Source organism: Amia ocellicauda, chromosome 2 (assembly GCF_036373705.1).
Source record: "Amia ocellicauda isolate fAmiCal2 chromosome 2, fAmiCal2.hap1, whole genome shotgun sequence".
NCBI classification, from domain to species: domain Eukaryota; kingdom Metazoa; phylum Chordata; class Actinopteri; order Amiiformes; family Amiidae; genus Amia; species Amia ocellicauda.
The window spans coordinates 17,278,016-17,304,136 of NC_089851.1; the positions used below are offsets into that span (position 1 = coordinate 17,278,016).

The following is a 26,121-nucleotide window of genomic DNA, read 5'->3' on the forward strand; positions in this document are numbered from 1 at the left end:
TTATCACTAGGTGGAATTGTGGTTTATATTGTAATGCTCACAATTACCTTCTGACACCCTCTATGAAAACTGACCCATGTGTTCTCAACCCATTTGCCAGACACTTTGGCTTTAAACATAACCAAGAAATAGGAATGTTATTATATGTATATTGCAATAAATAAATTATAGATGTATAGTTATCAGGGAAATCCCAGATTTATGAATATCCAGTTAGTTAAATATTTTATCAAAAAGCATATTGTATTTTTTAAAATTGTTTTAATGTTAAACTTGTGTTTATTTATCTGCAGTACCTACAAAGTCTATTTCCAGAAAATGTATTTGTATTTCTCTAATTTCTCTAAGTGCTATTGTTGTAATGTCAGACTAGGCACAGGAAGGATGAACCCAGGTGCGGAGAGGCACAGGGGAGTCGAAACAGGCAAGGGTCGCTAGCCAGCAAACAGGATCCTTAGGAATGGGCAAAAGAGTCATCAAGGGGTCAGGCAGGAGGTCAGGCGATCGTTCAAACAAGACAGAAGAGGGAATCCAAGAATCAATAGTTGGAGCAGGCAAAACAGAGGTTGATAACAAGGCGCAGGCAAAAACAGGGAAAACAATTAGAAATTACACTATGAAGAAAGTCAAGACTTGGCATAGAATGCAAGGAACAGGGGGTTTATATATAGAGCAGAGTGAGGCAGGGGACAGGGATGTGAGGTACTGATCCAGTGAGAGTGGAGGTGATTTAGACCAGTGCAAATGGTGCTGTGGAATGTCAATTGCATGATTGATGCTGGGGAATGAGAAAGACAGGTTAGAATTCAGGGGATGACGACTTCTGGTTGCGAACAATGGGAGTGTGGAGTGGGGATGACACAATTGTGCAGAACTTTCAAATAGTTAAATGGTGTATTCTTATTATTTTGCTATCAGATAGACAGGAAATATCAGTCTAGTACTGTATTGAAAACAATATGTGATCTGTCATTGGATTATATATGTATGTTGTATGTCACAGTTATTATGATGCTAAATACGTACTTTTTGTGTCTGATACTGCAGCAAACATTTTGTAAACAACTTTAAAAATAACACAGAGAAAACCTTCAGTAGATCAGCAGAGAATAATACAAAAGGTGATTGTTGTTTTGCATATTGTCATTTTGACATGGTACATATCAAATGTGGATCACACTTGTAAAGTTCAATTCATTAAATTGTTAGATTCTATCTGCACACTTTTAAATTTTAATTGAATGAGATGAAATTATGACGCCTGTTCTGACGAGCATTTATTGTTCTTGAACACATACAAAATGTTTCACTTGATCTACTCTAAGAGGAAACCGTAATTGTAAATCATGTGTCAAACTGTTATGTAGTTCCTACAGTTGTGGAAACCTGAAAATATGAAATAATATTGCTGGGGGACAAACCGTAGATTTACTAAAAGCACATCATACCATTGCTCAAAATCTCACAGTCCTCTCACAGGCTACTTCTATGTGGTGGGTTTGTTTTTAAACATGGTAATGACCCTAAACACACAGGTAGATTTAAGTTCCTAAAGTAAATCAAAACTATCAAGAAGCGCAAGCTTGTTCGCAAATGGTCTTTAAACCAACACAATAACAAATTGAACCAAAGTCTATGATGAAATGTGCTACAAATATACATTCTTGATTGGCCTTCACAATTCCCAGACCTAAATCCAATATTAACTGAAAAAAGCAATCCAGAAGCACAAGCTGCACAACTCAGAGCAGCTGGAGAGTTTAAGCATGGAGGGTGAGTCAAATATCCAAGTCAAAAGGCTATTAAATTGGCTATTCATCCATATTATCAAATTATTGTGGATTAAAAAACACAAGTACACCAAAACACAAACACTGATTGTCAGGATGCATATGAATTTGAAGATTGTGCATTAAGAAATAGTTTTGAAGAATACTGTCATGTACACCTTTGTTTTTACACTTCATCTAGGTTGTGAATACATATACTAAAATTACTATATACAGTGAGGGAAAAAGTATTTGATCTCCTGCTGATTTTGTACATTTGCCCACTGACAATGAAATGATCAGTCTATAATTTTAATGGTAGGTGTATTTTAACAGTGAGCGACAGAATAACAACAAAACAATCCAGAAAAAGTTATAAATTGATTTGCATGATAATGAGGGAAATAAGTATTTGATCCCCTATCAATCAGCAAGATTTCTGGCTCCCAGGTGTCTTTTATACAGGTAACGAGCTGAGATTAGGAGCACTCTCTTAAAGGGAGTGCTCCTAATTTCAGCTCGTTACCTGTATAAAAGACACCTGTCCACAGAAGCAATCAATCAATCAGATTCCAAACTCTCCACCATGGCCAAGACCAAAGAGCTGTCCAAGGATGTCAGGGACAAGATTGTAGACCTACACAAGGCTGGAATGGGCTACAAGACCATCGCCAAGCAGCTTGGTGAGAAGGTGACAACAGTTGGTGCGATTATTCGCAAATGGAAGAAACACAAAATAACTGTCAGTCTCCCTCGGTCTGGGGCTCCATGCAAGATCTCACCTCGTGGAGTTTCAATGATCATGAGAACGGTGAGGAATCAGCACAGAACTACACGGGAGGATCTTGTTAATGATCTCAAGGCAGCTGGGACCATAGTCACCAAGAAAACAATTGGTAACACACTACGCCGTGAAGGACTGAAATCCTGCAGCGCCCGCAAGGTCCCCCTGCTCAAGAAAGCACATGTACAGGCCCGTCTGAAGTTTGCCAATGAACATCTGAATGATTCATAGGAGAACTGGGTGAAAGTGTTGTGGTCAGATGAGACCAAAATCGAGCTCTTTGGCATCAACTCAACTCGTCGTGTTTGGAGGAGGAGGAATGCTGCCTATGACCCCAAGAACACCATCCCCACCATCAAACATGGAGGTGGAAACATTATGCTTTGGGGGTGTTTTTCTGCTAAGGGGACAGGACAACTGCACCGCATCAGAGGGACGATGGACGGGGCCATGTACTGTCAAATCTTGGGCGAGAACCTCCTTCCCTCAGCCAGGGCATTGAAAATGGGTCGTGGATGGGTATTCCAGCATGACAATGACCCAAAACACACAGCCAAGGCAACAAAGGAGTGGCTCAAGAAGAAGCACATTAAGGTCCTGGAGTGGCCTAGCCAGTCTCTAGACCTTAATCCTATAGAAAATCTGTGGAGGGAGCTGAAGGTTCAAGTTGCCAAACGTCATCCTCGAAACCCTAATGACTTGGAGAGGATCTGCAAAGAGGAGTGGGACAAAATCCTTCCTGAGATGTGTGCAAACCTGGTGGACAACTACAAGAAACGTCTGACCTCTGTGATTGCCAACAAGGGTTTTGCCACCAAGTACTAAGTCGAAGGGGTCAAATACTTATTTCCCTCATTAACATGTAAATCAATTTATAACTTTTTTGAAATGCGTTTTTCTGGATTGTTTTGTTGTTATTCTGTCTCTCACTGTTAAAATACACCTACCATTAAAATTATAGACTGATCATTTCTTTGTCAGTGGGCAAACGTACAAAATCAGCAGGGGATCAAATACTTTTTTCCACCACTGTACGTGTAGCTTTGCAACTCAGTGCATGTAATTTAACGTATGACCTCCAATATGTGTGCAGTACCTGTAATCTGCTTTTTCTAAGAAATCAAAATGCTTCTTGCTTTAAGTTGGAAGCTATGAAATAAAACTTCACTTCAATGTAAGTGATCCAATGACTGCAAGTATTGTTCAGGTTTTTGAGGAGTCAAAGTGAGATACAATGTGCATGCATATCCTGCCCAAATAAAAATTGAAATCAAGAAAAACTGGACAACTTAGCACTTCATCATGAAATACTTTCTGTTTTGTAGTTGCAGTATAACTAACTTTTAAACTGGCAATTATAAAACTGTTTCAATAGTGCTAGGGCAGTTAACCTCTCCCTGGTTTTGATCATGTGTGATTGACCTAGTGCATATAATGAGCAGTGTAAAAACTGCTTTGCAGGTTATTCATGTATGTCAGTAGATATTGCTGAGATGCTGTGAAACCTCTGCCCTTGAGATCTACAAGTTGCTTAAGATTCATTTCTATTTTTGTCTGCAGCACAAACAGGGCAACATCTTCCTTTTACTTTTATAGGGTTCTTGCAGTCTGCTTCAGGGCAGGTTTCTACCAGACAAGTAATCTGTCCTTTCTGAAAGGGAAAATAAAGAAGAAATGTATGTTATTCTCTACAGAGGAGAAAACAGGGCGTATTAAACACATCTTATAGGTGTCTTACCTGACAGTAACAGCTTGTGCATGAATCCTTTTGCCACTGTTCACCTTCTCTCCTGCGCATATCACTCTCATCCATGCAGCTATCCTTCCTTAGACGGGCTTCCAGTCTATATATCTGCTCAGGTTAAAGTATATCACAGGATCATTGTTAAGCTAAAACCAATACATGTTCATTTCCAAAATGTGACACGTACACAATATTCAAAATAATAATAATAATAATAATAATAATAATAATAATAATAATGGGTCTTGATACTCTCAAAAGGTGGTCACATAATCGTATCACATCTTTCTTACAGTTAAATATATCTGGTAAAAAATCCATATAGGGAAAGACACAGGTTTCATAGACTTCAAAAATGCCTTTATCGTTTGCCAAGGAAAACTAGGATCAAGCCATGTCATGGCTGTGCAAGTTATTGTTGGTGGATGGAAAAATCAAACCCAGGAGAGAAAACTGTGACAGACTGTCCCCTCTACAGTGAAGGGACTGACATTTCTTAGTGAGGTTCTATTGAATTAAACAGTGCAGCACCTGACCAGTATCGTTAATCAGAACAGAAGCAGTCAATTTCCACCTACACCATGTGCACAGCTCTAAATAGCCATGCTATTTTTGATCTATAATGGAAAACCTGATTTCAAGCTGAATATAGGCTAGACAAAATTGAAATGGACCTACCGCCAATCGCAAATGTACAAACCTATATCCTGTCGCAATTATATGTATTTTCAGAAGTCTACTTTCTACTACTTATAAAGCAAAATGTGATATTGAATTTTTGTACCAAGAATTTGTACCAAAACTTAGCAAACTGAGGACCAAAAAACACTGGCCAAAATGGTTTAATAGAAGTATGCAAAAAAATATCAAGAAAAAGAAAATGTTGTATAGCGCATACAAAAGGGATAGAGACAAAACAAAATACAAAGAATATGTTGAACTGCAAAGAGATCTTAAGAAAGGGATCAGGAAAGCAAAGAGGGAAATAGAAAGAAACATAGCTCTTGGAGCTAAAACTAATGCAAAGAGCTTTTTTCAATACTACAACAGCAAGAGGTCAATAACGGAGGAAGTGAAACAGGGCAAACATGGAAGTATCTTAGAAAATGAACAAGATGTGGAAATGCCACTAACTAAAATATTCCAAATGACACTTAGAACAGGGGATGTGCCAACTGACTGGAAGACAGCAAATGTCATACCAATCCACAAGAAAGGTGACAAAACTGAGCCAGGAAATTACAGACCAATCAGTCTCACCTGCATTACTTGTAAAATGTTGTAAATAGAAAATAGAAAATAGAGGAGCATTTTAATGAAAACTATATTCTTGGAGATAGTCAACATGGGATTAGACCAAAAAGCTTTTGATAAGATTCCACACTAAAGACTGATCCTCAAATTGAAAGCTGTAGGCATTCAGGGTAATGTAAGTAGATGGATTATGAACTGGTTGATTTATAGGAAACAGAGGGTGTCGATTACAGGAGTTGCTTCTAACTGGAGTGAGGTTGTTAGTGGAGTTCCACAGGGATCAGTACTAGGGCCTTTGCTTTTTCTAATCTATATTAATGATCTGGGGCAGGATTAAATAAATAATGTTCGCAAAGTGCGAATGCGAAAAGTTGCAGAAGAGTCGCAGGAGGGAATCTCGCAGGTCAGCTCCTTGCTGAATGAAATCTAAAATATGAGGACCTGCGAGCGGGGAGGAGACTGTTTTTTTGGCGTGGCTTCCGAGGTGGGCGGGCAGCACGAGAGGCACCGCGAGCCAATCACAGTGTCTGAAACTGAAGAGCGGAAGAGCAGGATGGTCCTGCAAAAAGCAGCGATGGGTCAATAAAGCAGATAAACACAGCGATCTGGCACTCTGTGCTGTGAATCCACAGCATTAATCTCCCCACTGACACAAAACTACAAGCCTATACATAGCGGTTACAAATATGAGTAGAAGAAAAATAATACAATAAAAACCGAAGCTGCCATTGATGAAAGCTGTGTAGTTATTATTATTATTATTATTATTATTATTATTATTATTGGCAGACACTCTTATCTATGCGTTATCTATTAGGGGGTGGATCAATGGTGTTTCTGCCACTGATGTTGGAGTTTCTATATGAATGCAAGTCTCCTGTTGTGATGCCCAAATTTATCAATAACATTAACAGACATTAGTTTGAGGTCCTTATTGATGTACAGGTGCGCTGCTCATACAGTCTTTCTTCTGTCATAGTGGAGCGGAAATATTAATAAAAATACTTTTCAAATGCTCTGTGGCCACTTTTTGAATGGTTTATGTTTATTTACTTACTTACTCACTGTTTTGGAGGGGTTAAATGTTCAGATTATGATTTAATTCGATTTCTTAATTGTCATCTTATTTTAAGATTGGATAGTTTCAGCTTGACATCAGAAAGCATCCACTAACATCTGGTTATCTGGCTGATGTTCACGACTGATCAAAATATTATGCTAATGAGTCAGTTGATAACTTATCTCTATTAATTTCAAATCATCCCTTCATGGATGAATGCTATTGGAACGTAAAGCCACGCATCATAAGTCCTTTATAGATTGCAATTGAATTTAAATAAGTACCTAGCACTGTTTATACTTCTGTTTTCCCCTATTGAAAGTAATTTGTTTAAATATTTCCATACACTACCTGGTCCTTTAAAGATGAAACTGTGTTTTTTACTTCAGTTATAAAGTTGTTGAAATCCTGATCTGCAGATCCATTTCTTTCCTCATTGTAATCAGTGGAATTGTTTTCTGGTTTTGTGCTGTCTTGTAATCTGAAAACAAACATGTAAACAATAATGCCATAGATCATATACAATATAAGAACTATTCTGCAAATTACAATTTAAGATCAGACCTTTTTGGATTGTTGTTGTTCCAGACGAAATTCCTTTCTTCTGGATAGCTAAAGTCTGCTGATCGTTTATGGTGAAAGTGTTGATATAATGCATTGAACTGTCCTCTGGTTCTGCAATCTATAAACAAATGAACATCATAAACAAAACAAAAAACTTGGTGACGTTAAAACTGGTGTTGCTGTAAACATAAAAAAACATCCATCAATTTCCTTATATAATATCCAGCTGGTCACATTTAAATTGTGACTACAGGTAATAGGAAACCTTATTTGTGCAACAGAAATTAGATCTTAGCCATTCCGAAGAATGTATTGGGTCTAATTATGCACTTTCTGTAGAACTGCAGATCAAAAGAGGGAAAACATCACTGCTCCATGTAATCATCTTGTGCTGTAGCAATTATAATAATTAAAATCAATCAATAAATAAATAAATGACTAATTAAAATATTAATGTTAATGTTTGTAAAGCACTTGAGTTCCAAGGTCCCAGTTTGTTTTTTTAACAGCTTTCAGGATATTCTTTATTATGTAGTGTTCAGTGTATAGAGAAAACCATGACTAGTCATCTACTATAAATCTGGCACTGCACAAAACATGTTCTCATGGTTCAAACTAAATCCAGTGAGCAATTCACTTTAGGCAATTTGCACTCTGATAGTTTGAATTTAAGCTGACATATAAGACATAAGGGTAAGTATATGTATGTGTAATTAGAATATAAAGCTCAGGAAAAAATTAAGAGACAACTGCAATTTATTCTTAAATCAGCATCTCTACATGTATGGCAGCCTTTCCATTCCATTCATATTTTTATTTGGAATTTGGGAGAAATGTTGTCAGTAGTTTATAGAATGAAACAAAAATGTTAATTTTACCCAAATACATACCTATAAATAGTAAAACCAGAGAAACTGATAATTTTGCAGTGGTATCTTAATTGTTTCCAGAGCTGTAGATGTGACAGTATTACATTTACTATTTTTAACTAATCACAAAATTATCAGTAGATTTTCAACCATCAAGCCATTGAAAGAAAGGGTGTTTTTTATTTCCCCTTTTATTAAAGTGTTAATTGATTTATATATTTATGAATTCATTTATTCATGTTTGTATGTGGCTGTTTATGAAAGAAAACACACATCCTAAAATATGGGAATGAATAGCCTCCATATCAATCTGAATAGCTATATTGTATTTTATTGTTTAATTAAAATATAGTCTAACCCAAGGGCCTCCAACCCTAGTCCTGGAGAGCCCCTATCCAGCAGGTTTTGGAGGTCACCCTTCTATCACCAATTTTTAAACATCTGGAAGTATTTCATTCTGATCAATGAAGCTTTGGTCTGGTAAATTCAGTAATTTAGAAACCATTGGAGCAATTATCGGAATACCTGCAGCCTCTCAGAGCAAGAGCTCCCGTGGTTGATTTGCTTAATTAATTAATAACCCACATGTGTTCCCAGTATTTAGAAATTGGTGATTTAGGGTGACCTATAAGCTTAACTGGATTGGGGCTCTCCAGGACCAGGGTTGGAGACCCCTGGTCTAACCTTATCTAAAAGATAAAATAAAGGTGCTACCTTTTATTTAGGAAAAAAGCAAACAACAAGAAAAACAGGAAATAGACACAAAACATCAAAGCACATAAACACGAGAACAACAAGAAACAAAAAGCTGATATGAATATGAATAAAAGTCGACATGAATCAAATCAGAAAAAGGAATAAGAAAAGGCCTACTAATTTAATATTAAGTAGAATGATAATCAAGTGGTTTATAAACGGCTCTGTTTTCCTTGGAATTAACTCGCCTCGAACAAGAGGTTTAGATACCCTCTGCTTGAGGTGTGCCACCATCATGGCTAGACGAAAGAGACGCCGACGTACATGCAACAGGTACAACCACAATCCTGAAATGGTAAAGGAGGCAGATGGAAATGTAAAGAGAAAGTGAGAGAACAAGGTAAAATACATCTAGTATGTTTGTGTCAAAATATATCATGTATTGTCATGTATTATTTACTAAAATGTTAGTAATATGTGAATGTAGCAACACATTTTCAATAATATTAAACTTGAGGAATAATTACCAAATTATTAAATTATATTATTTTTGGAAACCATTGCACATGTGCAATGTTTTAATGGGGATAATGGAAAGACAATAGAAAAGTCAATATAATAAAATAAATATGAATCCTCTTACATAAACTATACAATATAGTAAATGTCAAAATTGTATTTTTGTTTAAATGTAATTTTAAATATGGTATACTATATTGTTTTAATATAACAGGGAATATTATAATATAATCATGTTTCTATAATATATATTTTTAAATAAACCAACAAATGAAAAACTGATATAATTTAGCTTCTGTTACATAATACACGTCTTTACAGATTTAGATGATTAGTAGGCATCAGCTGTGTGTATTTTGAAGAAAATTTAAGTTGCTATGTACAGTATGACTGCAAACCTTCCAATGTGTACATTTTTGAGGCAGTACATTAATTATCTGAACTTAGTATTCAACTGGTATATTTTATAAGTTTATTAACCCTTTAAACTCCAAATACAAAGCCTCATTTATCAGAAAAGACAATTCCTGCCGATAATCCACAATTCACAAATATTATCATGAAAGTATCAATGTACTTAAAACTCCAACTGGGGAGCATCTCAGGTAACCGCTTCTCATCTGATGACAGTATCCTCTGCACTGTTAGATTTTTTAAATAACATCTCCTTTACTTATTTAGCTGAAGATGTTGCTAATGGAGCTGCTCCAGACATCTTTTTTAATTTAATCTCATAAAACATCAAGTTATAAAATATACAGATTCTCCTCTTACACACTTGCTCTGAATTCCTAGATGTTTACAAGGTTATAGCTTCTGTGCTTGAAGGGTTACCGCAACACGGCTAGGCTCAATAAATCACACAAAACCTCATCAATTAACTAAGACAAGTCCTGTCAATTTAAAATATTCCTACACCAAAATATTTAAACTTATGTGCATAGACGCAGGCATTTACAAAAGAAAATGTGTTATGGGAGCTGGAGTTTGAACTGTTAGCAATGCATTTGTACCATTACAAATATTATATATTGTTTTGGACACAGAACCGTATTTTGTATATTAATTATAGAATAGATACAAAATAATTACAGTATCCTGATTAATTATTTGATTAATCAAATGAGAAACTTCTTCGCATTTATAAAACATGTTGAAGGAAAACTGCCTTTCCTGACACGAGAGATAGTAATGGCATATAGCATAAGGGCATTCTCCACCCTCAAAAATATAAATTAATCAATAAAGAAGAAACAGCCATAAATCAATGACCAGAAAATTGTCTGACAACTTGCCTCTTTGCATGTACTGAGCAGCCTTTCTGTAGATTCTGAGATAATGTTGGTTCAGCATAGAGTAACTATTTTGAAGTGCTTGTATGCTAGTTGTAAGACCTGAAAGGACAGCTTTGAATATTAAACATCAGACACATGGACACATAGAGAAGAAACATTATCAGAGCAAATGCAGAAACAACTGAGAAACAGTGTAGACTACATGCAGAATTTAGGAAGCACATCAACAGAGCTTAGAAAAATATTAAATCACAAATGAGACCAGTGTGAAAAACAAACATAAAAGATAGCTTGAGGCACTATGGGGGTTTATATGCATAAGGAGAAATAAGTCACTAATGTTGTAGGATTGGCACTGTTTTGGATTCCTGAAGAACTAAATGTCTCTTATAGCACTTCAATGTAGTGTTGCACATACATTTAGTACAGTACATTATCTGTAAACAAGCAGAGTCATTCCAACTGTAAACAAGAGGAATGCAACCATAACGTGATGATACACTGCTAATTATGTTATTTGATTTAACTTTTCAACCACATATATGGAATGCATGCAGTAACATTTTAGCGCAACAGGTTTCCTCATCCATCACATTATTAATATTTTTCAAGACAAAACTGTGCTATTTGTTTATTTGCATTACAGTATTTCAACCCTTAGCATAAAACCTGCATAGTATTTGATTAAAACAAAATCAGTATTTATATAATTAAAGGAATTAAACTGAAATCTGTATCACCACATTCAAGCTAAGGTAAATGTTATGTAAAATATTTATTGAAGTTTTACTGATGTTGTTTTAATCAAACACTATGCAGGTTGTATGCTAAGGGTTGAAATACTATAATGCAAATAAACAAATAGCACAGTTTTGTCTTGAAAAATATTAATAATGTCATGGATGAGGAAACATGTTGAACTAAAATGTTACTACATGCATTCCTTATATGTGGTTGACTTCTTGCAACAGGGAATACTTCAGTGTTATTCTGAGTTAGTTGTGAACAGCTGCACACCTTGTGTCATTTTCCGAAGTTTTCTTTATTAATGCAAGTTTTGTATTGTTTTCTGAACAAAAATAAGGTGCAATCTTGTGTACACTTTAGAAAATTTACACTTGATAGGAATCAGTCTCAATACATCTGCACCCAGATAAATGCATTATAGATATCTTGCTCTTTGGCCTAGACCAAATAAAAACGTTGACCTATTCAAATTAAAAATCTCAAGCCAATTGCATTTTAGTTCATCTGGGGGCACATTCTACTATTTATAAATAAAAATTAGATAGGGTACACGTTTTTCCAATTTGCAATTTGTGGGTAGGTCAAAGTTGTGAATTTGGTCTAGGTCTTTGTGAAGATTACCAATTGACTAAGTTATATGTGCATATTCATGATCGAATTCCCCCAATTATCATTCTTATCAAGCAGAGTTGTACTGATTATTTTAACTGACCAGGCAGAAAAATCCTGACAGCTGCAGTTTTTAGTTTTTTTTCGAAAGCAGGGAGGATTCATATATTCACATTTAATCTGCAAATGTGTTTGAAAAAATAGGCAGACAATCCTAAATGGCAGAGTCACCAGCTGAGCTCTGTATTAATTTAAAATATCAGAATTACTGGACAAACAATCTTATAGTCTGAGTCTCCGAAATGTCCAATTAAACAATGATGAAATATCAAATTTCAGAAATGGCAAATGGAATACAGTGATGTTATGGATTTAGGACAGTCAAACAATTGTTTCTGAATTTTATGTCAGTTGGGGTTGAAAAACAGAATTCCTCTTTCTACAACAAATAATTAGCATAGCTATTCACATTATGAATAAAAAACTTAATAAAGAAATCTTGAATGGCTTACCGTCACAGCAATCTTGCCACATTCTTAGGTCAACTTTAGGGATCTCTTCACAGTTCAAATACCCTTGAGGATAATCTTCTTTCAAGAAGACATCAGACTGAATCTCTTTAATGTTATCCCCATTATCACACAGAACACGTGCCAAAGAGGTCTGTTTGAGCTGTGTGAGTTGTGATGGACTGAATACCCCTGGGTTTTCATACCAAAACCTTAGAGACATGAATAAAGTCATTGTAAGACACAGAGTCTTTTAAAAGGCATTACAAAATGTGCATTTAATATTGATTATATAATATCCAGCTGAAGGCATTTCTACAACAGGCTTTTAAAAGGGATTATAAGGGTTCCAAAAAATATAGCACTTTACTTTCACAGATGTTGTTACAGCTGTGAAACTAAAATAATCAACTTTGTTATGTAAAGTTAAGATCCTGGGAGTCCCATTTTACAGTAAATGATATTTTACTCTGTTATTATGTATCTTCTCTTATGCACTGTGCCTTTGAAACCTTCTGAAAGTACAATACAAATATTCAACACATGTTTTGGTTGATTAGTCCTGCCTACATCCCTGAAATACTAACACAGCCAGCAATAATGCACAACAATGTCATAAGGAACATCTTTTTTTTTATTAAGGGCACACCAGAGGGGCACGCCACACCTCTCTGTATTGAATTTAAACTGCACAGTTTAGTTTAAAATATATTTTAAAAGATTTAAGATCTATTGCAATCTTTTATTGTAAAATGGTATTGCGATGTTCACTATGGAAATACATAAATATATATTATATGTATGTCTATATATATTATTCTGGAAATTATATATATATATACCTGACATAAAATTAAATATAACAATACATTTTAAAATGTCACAGCTTACCAGTAACATCCCAACTACTGAAATCATGTTCATATTTTATGCAGCTTTAGCATTTGTTGGCATGTACAAAACCTGTGCTTGAAATTAAATGAAACGCCTGTGGCTTGCATGCTATGAAATGTCATGAAAGTACTTGTTTATGAAGCACACAACCACCCCTCTCCATCACTGGAAGCAATATTACCTGTCACCATCCCTTAGTCTTTGAAATTGTGTGACAAACAAGCACATGAGAGTTGGTCCCACTCTTGTTCCAGGAATCAGGTCTTCCACCATTAAAGCAGGCCAAAGGTCAATGTTTACAGGTGTTCCATACAACCTAAAAAGAAAATAATATAAATATAAAATAAGATTAATATTAATATAAAATAAACAAATCATGTATCTAAATTAATTTTGATTCATTCTTTTGATAGGGAGAAATGCTCCAATGCTTATTTTAATATTTCATGACAGAAGTCTTCAAGCTACAACGATCTCTATCTTATTTTTCCATCAAGAACAACAGGTTGGTCAAACTGAAAGGTCAAAGTGTAGTTGTAGTAATCTAATTGTATTTTCTAGCGAGAAAAAATATAATGTAATTTTAAAAAGTTTTTAAAGTGAATGTTTTTCATTGTAAACTTAATTCAAGACTGTGTAAGGGTACTGTGAATTATACTGCTAAACAGGAAAAGCACTGATTTGATCAACCTAGACCCCACAGGGAAAAAGCCCATTCTAAATTTGATTAGTGCTTTTTTCAGCACTCTGAAGCCCTTGTCTCCGGATACACTGTGAATACTGCTAAATATAGACACCTGATACAATCTAAAGGGATTCACAACAGTACAAAAAATGGGTCTGCCACTGGGTCAAATCAACCTCAGATGTGTAATTTATTAAAACAAATACGGAAACACTTCAAAATCTTATCAGAATACAACTATGAAGTTACAAATGTGGATACATTTATTGAAATTATCAAAAGAAAATGCATGGGTGGTTATTTCCTGCTGCCATTTTACAGAAAACCTCTCAAAAAAGACCATTGGGTTAATCATGTTACAGACTGATACATTGTTTATGCAGAACTTTTCTTTCATTGTTTTTTCTTTCCTTATGTTGTTCACAAGCAAACCCTCCTTGTAAATTGCCTTCTATTTTATATAAAAGTTATTTCAATAAATGGAGAAATGCAAAACCTAGCTAGTGCTTAATATTCAGTGCTGATGTGTTTACTTACTTTTTCAACTTTTCTCTGATTTCTGGGTTTTTTATCTCGTTCTTTAGGTCCTCAAAGTCCTGGACAGCAGTAAGATTACAAAATATCCTATAGTCCTTGTATGGTGGAATGCCATGATCTCGACCTCTCTGAATATTCATAGCTGCCAAGTCCAGTGCCACCGAGTGAGCCATAGAAAATAGTCTCTCTGTTAGCTCCATGTTTAGAAGTTGAGAAGGAACACGCATCTTACCAGACACCCCAAAGAGACCACGCAAGATGGGATCTATACCTCCTTCCTGAACAATCCTATAAGGAGAAAAAAAGGCCTTGTGGAGGGGAATGTGACCTTGTGGGATCTCCCCAAAGGTTTCATTCAAGCGATACAAAATCGGGTTAATTAGGGTATGTCCAAATCTGAAAGCTGCTGTAGCAAAAGCATTAAGTATGCCTCCATTCACATTTGGATTATAGGTTTTATATTCCCCCAAAAGTTTCATACCCACCTCCCCCAAGATTTTTGGCAGCCAATCCTGATAAGTGATGTGTTGCATTTCAGCACCTACAATCTTTCTGGATTCATGGTAGACTGTGTCTCCATCCCAATGGGGATTGAGTTTCAATAGCTCCTCTGCAATGCGGTTATGTTCCCTGAACCACACGGTGTGCATGGCAGTCAAGCCCAATTGCTCATTAGCACGATAGTCTCCAGCAAAGAAGCACGGAATAGGGCTTTCGTTCACATCACGCATGCACTCTGTGGGCGGTCCTCTGGCAAAGGGCAGTAGATGTTTTCCAGAACTTCCTACTTCCATACCTCGCTGCAGGAGGCCACCTTGATTGGAGAAGTCCCGGAGTTCATCAGACTCCCGCTTGTTGCTTCCGTATACATTGGAGGCATCGATATAGGAAGTCAGGTGGTTAATCTGTTCTCTGGCATATACTGAGTTCATAAGGACTGAGGTCATTCCACTGCCACATACTGGGCTGGATCGCACAAAGAACATGCACCTAGCGTTCCTCACACGGGGATCATTTTCAGGGACCATGATGGGAAAGCAGGGTGGGTCATTTGTGCACACGGAGCTGCAGGGTTTACCATCTGAGAAGCGGGACATACTGAGGGCCGCAACAGTTTGGTCCAAATCATGGTCCATGAACTGACCCCACTGCATGAGCATGTGTGTAAAAGAGTTATCAGCAGTTATTGCCTCTGTGCCAACCATTGAAGTGGAGATATGCCTGGGCATTGGCAATGGATGACCATTGTATTTTGCATCACGCCCAACCCCTCTAGGTAAGCTAAAACCATTTTCATATACTGGCTTCAGTATTCTTTCAAAGGCCGTCAGAGAAGAGCCCCACATGGGATGTTGAAGGTTGTTACAGGTGCCATCATGGGTTCTATACTTTTGATGGAAGCAGATGTCAGAACAGTTTGGGAAGCGTCGGTGCGCAGTGCATCCAGAGAGGTTGGCAATGAGGTCCAGGTAGTGTGGTGAGACCAGGTCATTGTAGCGGAACTCTAAAAAGAAAGAAAAGTAAGTCAAATGTATATACAAAAATGGGGATTTATCATAAAAAGTCCTAACTGACTTAAAAGTAAATCTTAAATATTGAACTGACTTACAAAACTCTATTAAACTACAAAGATATATTTATAGATATATACATTTAACAATCCAATAAAGTTTTATATTGAGATAAATGTAGGCATGTAAAAATTCCTAGGAATTCAACACCAATGAACAAACTGAACAAACTGAAACAAAACCATTAAGGAACAAGAAATAACAACCAACTTAATTATGATAATGTGGTTATTAATCAGATCAAATAAAACAAATTATTGTAACTGCTCACAAATTGCTAATCGGAAAAATCAATAAAACAGAGATTGAACATTTGCACGAGAAACCCTAGAGAGCTGATGACTGCTAGAACACTTGTCAATAAATTTTGAGCTTATCTTTAAAAATAGTCAGCATATCCTTGAATGATGCATATACATGTACCTATCCCATTCAGGTCAACAGTCAGCCCTTGCTGCACATGTTCCTGGATAAGATGCAGTGTCTGTTCAAAAATCTCTCCAGCTCTAGCAGTTTCAATGGTGAAAGGGTCTCTTGGGTAGCGGAACAGAGCTAGCAGATCATTAGGTGTCCGAGGACGCCTGCATTTTGCACATAGAAAGAGAGAGTGTGAGATTTTTTTTCGTAAAATGAATGTGTTCTTCATTCATAAATGTTAATCTCTCATATCGAGTGTCAGACATTGCCAGATTTGAACATGTTCCTGCTTTTCATAACAAAGTGTATTTTAAGCAAATCAATTAATAAAAATATTAACTTTCTTTTCTGCTGTACATTGTGATCTAAAAAGCAACAATTAATTAATTTAAACTAATTTGTAATACTGAAAACTTAAACCTTTCCATTTAACTATGTGGGAGCAGTACATGTAATGGAATAATAAACCAATGCATTTTATATCGTACTTGTCAAATAGATCTCTGCGTGTGGAATTTATTGCACTGTCCACTCTTTGGGTTGCATCATGAATTGATGGTTCCACAAAACTGTCTCCGGCACGTCTTCCTTCTGGAACTGCATGGAAACAAAAAATAAAACCACAGTTTTGTTTTAATTCATATGTTGAGTGAGTTTGCTATAAAAAGGAAAGAGGAAAATAAATATATAAATAGTATAATGTGTTGATTTCTACAAATAAAAGGTACTGGACGTGTAAATAAAAAAAAGTTAAAGGTCATCCACACATACCCTTAAAAAACAAATGGAAACAATGTAAGTTTTATATTCCTACTTTGCTCAATGCCTTATATTCAGAGTGGATTTTGTACCAGACTACAGTGTGTAGTTTAAAATGGGTAAATATTGTTAAGGTAACAAACCTGCAGGATAGTTACAGCAGCTTTGAAAAGGTATCAAATTAAGGCATTGAGGCTGTACATTAGAAATGATTGTTAATTGCAGATCACTTACTTAGGTAAATGGTATTGAATAAAATATTCAGTTACTATACCTCCTTTCCAGCATCAGTCCCATTGTTAACATAACAACTTACCTCTGACACTTAACACCATGCTAGAGGATGACTGGCCTATGGCATTCCGGGCGACACATTCATATCGGCCCCTGTCTGCTTGACCGACATCTCTGATAGTGAGGAGCCCATTAGAGTTGACATGGAACTTTCCACTTTCAGTGATCTGAACACCATCCTAATGAAACAATGTCAAAATATAAGGGTTGTGCTTCTAATACCATCACTGTCAGAGGTTACACTTACATCCCACGTGTTTAGAAGTGAGATTCTTAATTCAAAATTTAGGGATTTAATTCCAAATTAACATATTTGTAATCCACAGTACTTCTGTTTGAGAAAATATACTTTCACTCTACAGCTTTGGATCCCAAAATGAGAATTTATGTTGAATATGCAGTCATTCCTATTAGAGATGTTTAAATGAATATTAAACTGGCACAATTCTGTGATAAACTGAAACAGTGATACTCAGAAAGCTTACCAAATATATCTACAATCACTGTCTGACTGTCAACATGGCTATCTCGCACTCCTTAAGTTTGACCACTAGGCCACACTGCCTCCTCTGCAATTGTTTTGATCCAAAAACAGCACAATTAGGAAAACATTTGTCTATAATATTTATATTGTGTATTAAATGCTTTTATTTAATGGAACTATAATATGTTCTCTGAATGTTTAGATGGATTGTTTATATGTATTCCTAGTGAACTCTGGAGTGGTGAATACATATATTTCAATATGTAGCTCAGAAATAATGCACCAATTTTGCAACATTGAATATCTAAAACATTGCATTCTGTACAATGTAATTTAAGTACATTTGTTTCACATTTCTGAAGAAAAAACACCACCACAATATCTGCTGTTAAATGAAATTGTTCTGGCATTTGAACATCCATAATTATATATTTCATAACTAGGGCAGCGTTATGCAACCTGCTTTCTAAGACTGCTCTTCATTCTTCCCTGCCCAAGGTGGCCATGTAGTCTGCTTAATTAATTAAAGAACTTATTGATTTAATTATCTAATGATTCTTTTAATCATCTCTTTTTATTAAGGCACGCTGACTCATTAATTAAGCGGCACTGACTACGGTGAAGGGGGTGCATCCCTATTACTAATACTCTTATTCAATAGTATTTGTTAGAATGTGTAAATGCATTATGTAAATGTTTAAATTTTCTAGTAGGAGCACATAATTTGTCAACAAAGCATTAAAAAAAAAAAAAAACAGCACTAATTCCCAGAACAATATATTTAAAATACTGAATTCATAACTTAAATGCAGTAATATATATATTACAAAGATAACATGATAATAATGCAAGGTGCAAGGTTGTTTGCAAGCATCACGTTAATTGTCACAAAGAGAATGCCCCGTGCATGAAATTGTCCTGTTACATTTAAGCATTGTCAGTTGGTTAACCCTGCCTTCTCTCAGCGATTGATATTGTTCTGTAAAAACTTGTCCATAAGAGGAAACACTTCTTTCAGAATCTACAGAATTGGTAACAACTGACAAATATACTTTATCCTTTCGTGTTAAACTGGGAATAATTCTACGGTTTTAGTGCACAATTATGTTAAACTTTGTACATCTGTAAGCAAGTTCAAGAGGTTCTATAAAACTACAGTATTTGGTGAGATGTGGATTTCATTTTCAACAAACTCTGCGCATAAATGTTTGTATTTGGAATAATATTCCAGAAGCAGAAGAGCAATATTCCATCATTTTATGCATGGCTCAGGTGGCAAGTTTACGGGTGGTGTTTAAAAGGTCGTTTTCTGTTTGGGGAATGTATAAATAATTTTAATGGTTGCAACCAGCTTTTGTGAAATTATTTGCCAGGATGTTGCTGGCAAGGGCTATTATGTGAGTCAAATGTATTGAATTTAGCAGTAAAATCTGAAGAATATCATTGGGGAAGTTTACTTACTGTGTTTTTAACTTGAGAAATTATGATATACGTGTACTTTTGGCCCCACAACTTGGGAGAAGCAGATTTGCAGCCCAAAAAAATGGCCACAAATGGACAGGGTCAATCTCAACTACTCGAGTGAATGACATTGAAATGACTACAACAGTGGATTTTCTGGAAGTGAAACTGGGATTTGAACTCCAGTTACCAGTATCATGACAAACATATTCCTGTTCACATATTACCTTTGTCCAGGTTATGGTAGGGTGAGGTTCTCCGAGAGCACTACATGGAATTTGCACATCTTGCCCGACTTCAGTTGTAGCATCTTGAGGCTCATGGATAAAGACAGGCAACACTATACACAAATATCAGTTGTCATTTTAGATAAGATGTACTACAGTAGTATTAGTGTATATGTATCAGCAGTTTAAAATCAACAGCATATTTACAAATTTCCATTGTAAAGTTCTAAATAGTATGTATAAAAAACTAATTTCAGAGTATGCATCATTATGTGAATTCAGGAGTCCTCACATTCTGAGCAGATGTACAAAGGAAGAGTGCCAAAAGAGTTGTTTTACCTTTGGGCGTCACAGTCAGTTGCACTGGCAATCTTTTCACTCCTGCCACACTGACAGCCTGACACTCGTACTGGCCCTGATCATGAGGGGCCACATGAATGATCCTCAGGGTACCTGATGACAACACGGCGTGCCTTCTGTCGCTGGGCAGCTGGCCCCCTGTGCAGTCGGGGAATAAAAGGAGTCAGGCTTTCCTTGGCAGTTTGACAGTCACACGCTTTCACTTTGGTTTTATGACTAACACAAAATGTCCACAACTATAAAACCAGCACTGAAAGGTCTGATAACCTGGTTGTTTTTAAGGGCTTCCACAATCATGTTGGCTTCATATCTGAATTGCATAAGCTTTTATGTTTTCCTGAACAACAATTTGAATACTGTAAACAGGCCTGTATTTAACATAAAATGGCATCTGGTATTTGTTGATACAATTATTTTTTAATTTTCTAGAGATTTTTCCACTGTAATGTCTACAGAAAATGAAGTATTTGAGACTCTAGGGTATGTATTTATGGTAACAGTGTAAAGTACATGCGTTTCTCTAATAATAGAGGTTAATAATAATAATAGTGGTTATCATCTCAAAACCCAAATCAGTAGTTACATTTCTGTTGAATTATTTACCATGTTGACTAACTGGTAAGGAGAAACAGTGCTTTCCATCCTTTGCAGAAAATAGTTCTCAGAAACACCCTACCCAAGATAAGAGAGCTTAATAACTGAAACCTGCTGATAAAACTCACGTTACCCCATAAACAATGAAACGTTTAACATTATGAAGTCTGCACATCTTTAAAAGCATTTCAAATATGATATTTATGGTAAAAAAATAATGGTCCATGAACAAATGTTAGTAATAATAATAAAGGTACAATAATGGCATTAAAATAATCAAAGTGATTATACAAAATAACATAAACACACATAAACATATACTTGTATCCCAAGTAAGTTGAACGCATATTTTCTGGTCAGAATAAACACACTCACCAGAAATTGTATTTAATCAGAAAATGTGAAACTTGTGTCCAGAAGAATTCAAGTGTGTCCACAAATAATCTGCATGTTCTTTGCTAAATCAACTTTAGCAAACATTTAAATTTAGAAAGTCAGTATTATTTCAAATGCTATTCTGAAAACTATACTTTCCCAAGTACTTGTTTCTCCTTTCACTATTATTTCTCTCCTCAGTGCTGACCTCAAGAGAATAATGAATATTATTGCATGAATATAGGCCAAAATCCCAAAGTCAATTCTGCACTGTCTGTGCACACAATATATATGCCAACTGTTTCTGGCCAAGCTGTTTCTCGAATTTGGACATGTGTCTTAACAGTTCCAGTGGGTTCTTATCATGCATTTGAAGACCCAGAATGTAATTTGGACACATTTCCAGAACAATAAACTCACTGAAATTGAACAAGAAACCACTGTTAAAATCACTCTCCTGTTGCTAACAATACACATGTATTATTCCGGCAAGTGTATTTTCTCTTCTAAATACATTGGAATAACCAGAACATTATTTTAAAGAACACAAACATTTCTAGTCTCTTAATAGAAACTAAATTGTGTTATGCACAATTAAATGTTTATAAAGCATTCACACAGTGACAACAGAAAAACAATTATGTTAGTCAAATTATCCTTTCCTCAAACTACATTGTGCACTCATTCAATTCAAATTTTCACGCTAGGTTTGTTATATGGTTTTCCAAACTGAAAACTTCAATTGCATTACTTAAGAGTTTCCATGAATGAATTGTTCAGATGCTTTCCAATCATTTTTGAGCAAGTAATAGCAGTGATGGAGCATTGGACTGGACACATCCATAATAGCAACAGGCAGGAGACAAGTTTATTCAATAATCTGAAAGTTAATTATGACCTCTTTTCCCTGCCAACTGTGTCATTTGGCAAGCAATAGTGCTGACTCTGAGCTCTAGAAGACAAAAGGAAATCAGTCAAGCACTCTTTTTTTATTTATGTTTAATCGGGATAAAGTATAATCACACAATCAGTGGACCTGTAATCCCACATAGTCCATATGGAGAAATTACTTGAGACATAAGTATTTTACATGGTTTAATCTGAAACATATTTTGTTTGATACTTTTTCACTTGCAAAACCACTAATATATTTTGAATGTTTTTAACTTACACCTGAAGCAGGGAAGAAGACATTGTAGCTGTAGCACAACAAACTGGCAGGTCAATCATTCAATCGAAAACATGAAATAAAGTTATACCAAGTACCTCAATATTTATAGTTGTTGATGCCTTTCCCCATCCCTAGCCTCTTTTTGTTTTCTCATAAGTCTTTTTCTGAACTAATTTTGGAATTCCTCTTGGCCAAATTGCCAAACTATTTGAATAGAGTCCAAACAAACATCTACTGCTTTTAGCACATAATTAGGTTATTAGAATCTCAAAATTCAACATTATCCAAGTTATCACTTAATACAGTTCTGTCATTTTAATACAAACTTTCAACAGATATTTTGCTGATTCAACATACTGTTAAGGCTTAACTCAGTGGTTTGGTGAAAAATGTGTAATTAAAAGTTGCAGTGTGAATTGATCTTAATCAAACCATTGAGAAACAGAATAGGGGGGAAAGGTAACCTGGATAAAATTAATACAATGGAACAGAATAAGTAAGTAAGTTAGTGATATAACACGGACATGAATTTATGAAAGCACATCAATTATTCCGGCAATTGTATTATTTTTTCATTTTCAAACTAATAAGACTAATGTCAATCATTCATTAATATATATTGTTTGAAAATATGAGCCTTTGAAACATTTTAAATTGTAAATTGAGTATGCACTCAAATGTTAAACAAAACATGCATGGATCTTTTAAGAATGTATTTAAATATGTGATATAATGGCATCAGTATTTCAAATGGTTTGAGAACATTGTTAATACTCTTGCTAATTGCATTTAGTAATCAAGACAGTCTTTGTTACACCTATTGTTATACAATATTAGAGTTATAAATAGAAGTTTGACATCTACTACCTGCTTTAGTCCAAGCGATGACTGGAATAGGATTGCCAACAGCTACACATGGGAAGTCCACTGAGTGGCCTTCTATCACAGCCTGATCACTGGGAATCACAGTAAACACGGGAGGAGCTGAAAATAAACCAAGGTAGAAGTGTGAATTCATTTCAATATAAAGACTCACACGATCAAAACTGAAGATCTGTGGTTATGCTGATGAACTCAACTGTCTGTACAGTACTGAATTAAATGAGGAAATTGATAGGAAATTGCTTTTCTTTCTTTGCTTAGTATGCATTCTCATAATCATCTGTCTATACCTATTTGTATATATCAGTGGTCAACATTTAAACAACAGTCAGTCAATTGTTTCAACAAACTGGAAGAAGAAGTGAAGCCAGCTATAGCCAACCTTGCACAATGATGCGTGCTGACGCTTGAATGGAGTCCTGACTATTGCTGGCATGGCAGATAAACTCTCCGTGGTCTGCTAATGTGACATTCTGAATAAAGAGGCCCCCTAATGATGTGATAATGTACTGAGAGGAATTGCTGAGTAGACTTCCGTTCCGTCTTGACCAGGTGATGCGTGGCTGGGGATGCCCTATCGCGCTGCATTCCAGTGTGATACTGGCACCAAGAAGTACCTCTGTGTTTTGAGGCTGTATCACAAAACTGGGTTTAGCTGAATTAAAACAGACAGGAGAAATTCAGCATTACCTTAAAGCACTAATAACAGTATGAACGATCTGTACTGGGTATAATAAAAAATTACCTGTCAGAATCATTCTGAACAAAACAGTAGTTTATAACTTAAACTACTCATTCTTTCCTACATAATTAATTTGTTATTTTTATATTCCATTCAGTTCAGCTCTTAAGTCTGAAATTATTATAAAAAGGATGAACCAGTCAGTAGAGAGATCAAGTCAGACCTATACAAATGAACCATTACAAATTAATGAATGTGGCCGAAACAGGCAAATTAAACCAAGAACTCCTAACATCTTACTCACATGGGGTCGCAGAATATCTTAAAACCACTCCCTGAGTCTTTGTCTCTCCTGCCACATTCTTGGCCATGCACTGGTACGTCCCCTGGTCAGACTCTCTGGTGTTCCTAATCATCAGTGTGCCATCATTCAGCAGGTTCAGTCTGATGTCATCCCGCATATCAATTTCATTGCTAACAAGAAATATAGTGTCATTTCATAAACTCATGGCAGAAATCCATTTATTAAAGCTGCAGAGCAACATCAAAAAATGTAAATACTTTAAGATGAATATGAAGAATCATTATACCTGAAATATGCTTTTTTTTTGTTCAGTGTTGCATGCATGAAGGGATTGCTTGATTATTTAATGTTTATGTATTCATTGTTTATGTATTCAACTGTATAAAAGACATTTAAATTGAGACATACTGATTAGGCATACAAGTTGAGACTGGAATATTGCAGTGTCTTACAATACTAATTTAGCTGATGATAACAGTGATGAAAAAAGACAAGATAATTATTGATGATTGCAAATTATGTTTTGCTTCAAATATCTTGAAACCATCAACTTCCATAAAAAATAACAAGAAGTTTAACTGATATAGCTTTTAAATAAATTGCCTAAAATGCAAAAAGACAAATTTAGAAAATGAATATATATATATACAAAATCACACTGACTGTGTAGGCAATGATTCAGCCTCTGGGTAAAGACCAAATGTTTAAATTAAAACTCAACTATAAACTGAGAAGTACAAAGCTCTGTTTGCACATGTTATTGCAATGCCTTGCCTGTGTGTTTCAAAAGAGGATAACACATCCCTGTAAACATCAGAAAAAGGTCAGATGTCTTACTAGACTTTGAGACTATTATTACACGTTTCTTTTATTAAATAATAATAATTGCAATCCTTAGAGAATATTAATGAAGTAATGTTTAAAATATAAATTGTGAGATGACTTTGATACTATATCATTCAATGCCATGCAATACCAACTGGTAGGTGACTTAAAAGGATTGTAAAGGTTTTGTTGTTCAATATGACAATGTCCCTAAACACACAGCCAGACTAACCCTACATTTAAAACAACAGGTTTTGAAATTAATGTACAGTGCTACCAGTCCCATGACCTGAATCATACTGAAAAGTTATGACATGAGATTGACAGAAATGTGACAGAAAATCATTATAAATGAATATAGGACTGAACAGGCAGGAAATAAACAATATTACACAAGCACAATTGTGTGAGAATGTGAATACTAACAAGGAGGATACTCCGATGGATGAAGTATTCAGGAAAATGCTATAAAACATAGAGCTATTAATACATTTTCAAAATAATAAATAGTTTATGCAGATTATTCTTTTTAGTTTAAATTCAGAAATTTCAATGTGAATGTTTCTTGTGGTGAGATACAGTGATATAACCAAAACAGGCATTTTAAATTTGTTTGCAGGAGCTAGAATTAGAGAGCCTTGCAAAAACCTTGCATCTGTTTCCTTAGATATGCAACATTATTGCAAAGTTTTGGCAAATGTGTCATGTCCTTCTAATCCAATGAATGTTTCACATGGAAGTGTGACAAACTAGCAACAACAGATTCTCTCCTGTATTTTAACCCCACATTTTCTTTCCTGATTTCTATCCATTTGGATAATATCAGATACATTTACAACCAATACTTCAAACATCTCTGCATTTGTCTGCATTTGCTATCCATCATTGTTTTGAAAAGTATTCAGTTTTTGAGTGGTGGAGTGGCTTTATATCTCTTTCTCTCAAATCTGCATAAATAGTCAGTAAAATAATGTTAATTTTTTCTCAAGCTCAGCCTATGATATTCCAATTGTGTACTGAATCTAGTATATCTGTTTTAAAGTTAGCTGTCTATCCTTCTGATTAATGTAATTTAGTATGGTTATATGTTCTGGATCATTATAATGTTATAAAATGTAATCTTTGTCCTGAAGTGTATTATATAATGCAACAATAAAATCATAAGTGGATAAATTATGTG

The 26,121-nt window shown here is 35.3% G+C and overlaps 1 protein-coding gene across 1 annotated transcript in view; it reads right to left on the bottom strand.

The window, feature by feature from the left end:
* Window positions 1-3,547: 3,547 nt before the first annotated feature.
* LOC136766220 (peroxidasin) overlaps window positions 3,548-26,121 on the bottom strand; it is a 65,140-nt gene continuing 42,566 nt past the window's right edge. Inside the window, exons 9-23 of the mRNA XM_066719653.1 lie at window positions 24,117-24,286; window positions 23,513-23,785; window positions 23,116-23,232; window positions 20,088-20,246; window positions 19,749-19,861; window positions 17,599-17,755; window positions 17,012-17,120; window positions 16,530-16,687; window positions 14,536-16,039; window positions 13,495-13,629; window positions 12,423-12,631; window positions 7,176-7,293; window positions 6,963-7,092; window positions 4,292-4,405; window positions 3,548-4,204 (exon numbers count right to left, since the gene is read on the bottom strand). Of these exons, the coding sequence (XP_066575750.1) occupies window positions 4,085-4,204; window positions 4,292-4,405; window positions 6,963-7,092; window positions 7,176-7,293; window positions 12,423-12,631; window positions 13,495-13,629; window positions 14,536-16,039; window positions 16,530-16,687; window positions 17,012-17,120; window positions 17,599-17,755; window positions 19,749-19,861; window positions 20,088-20,246; window positions 23,116-23,232; window positions 23,513-23,785; window positions 24,117-24,286 (3,586 nt within the window). The 3' untranslated portion in view covers window positions 3,548-4,084. The remainder of the gene's footprint in view (window positions 4,205-4,291; window positions 4,406-6,962; window positions 7,093-7,175; window positions 7,294-12,422; window positions 12,632-13,494; window positions 13,630-14,535; window positions 16,040-16,529; window positions 16,688-17,011; window positions 17,121-17,598; window positions 17,756-19,748; window positions 19,862-20,087; window positions 20,247-23,115; window positions 23,233-23,512; window positions 23,786-24,116; window positions 24,287-26,121) is intronic.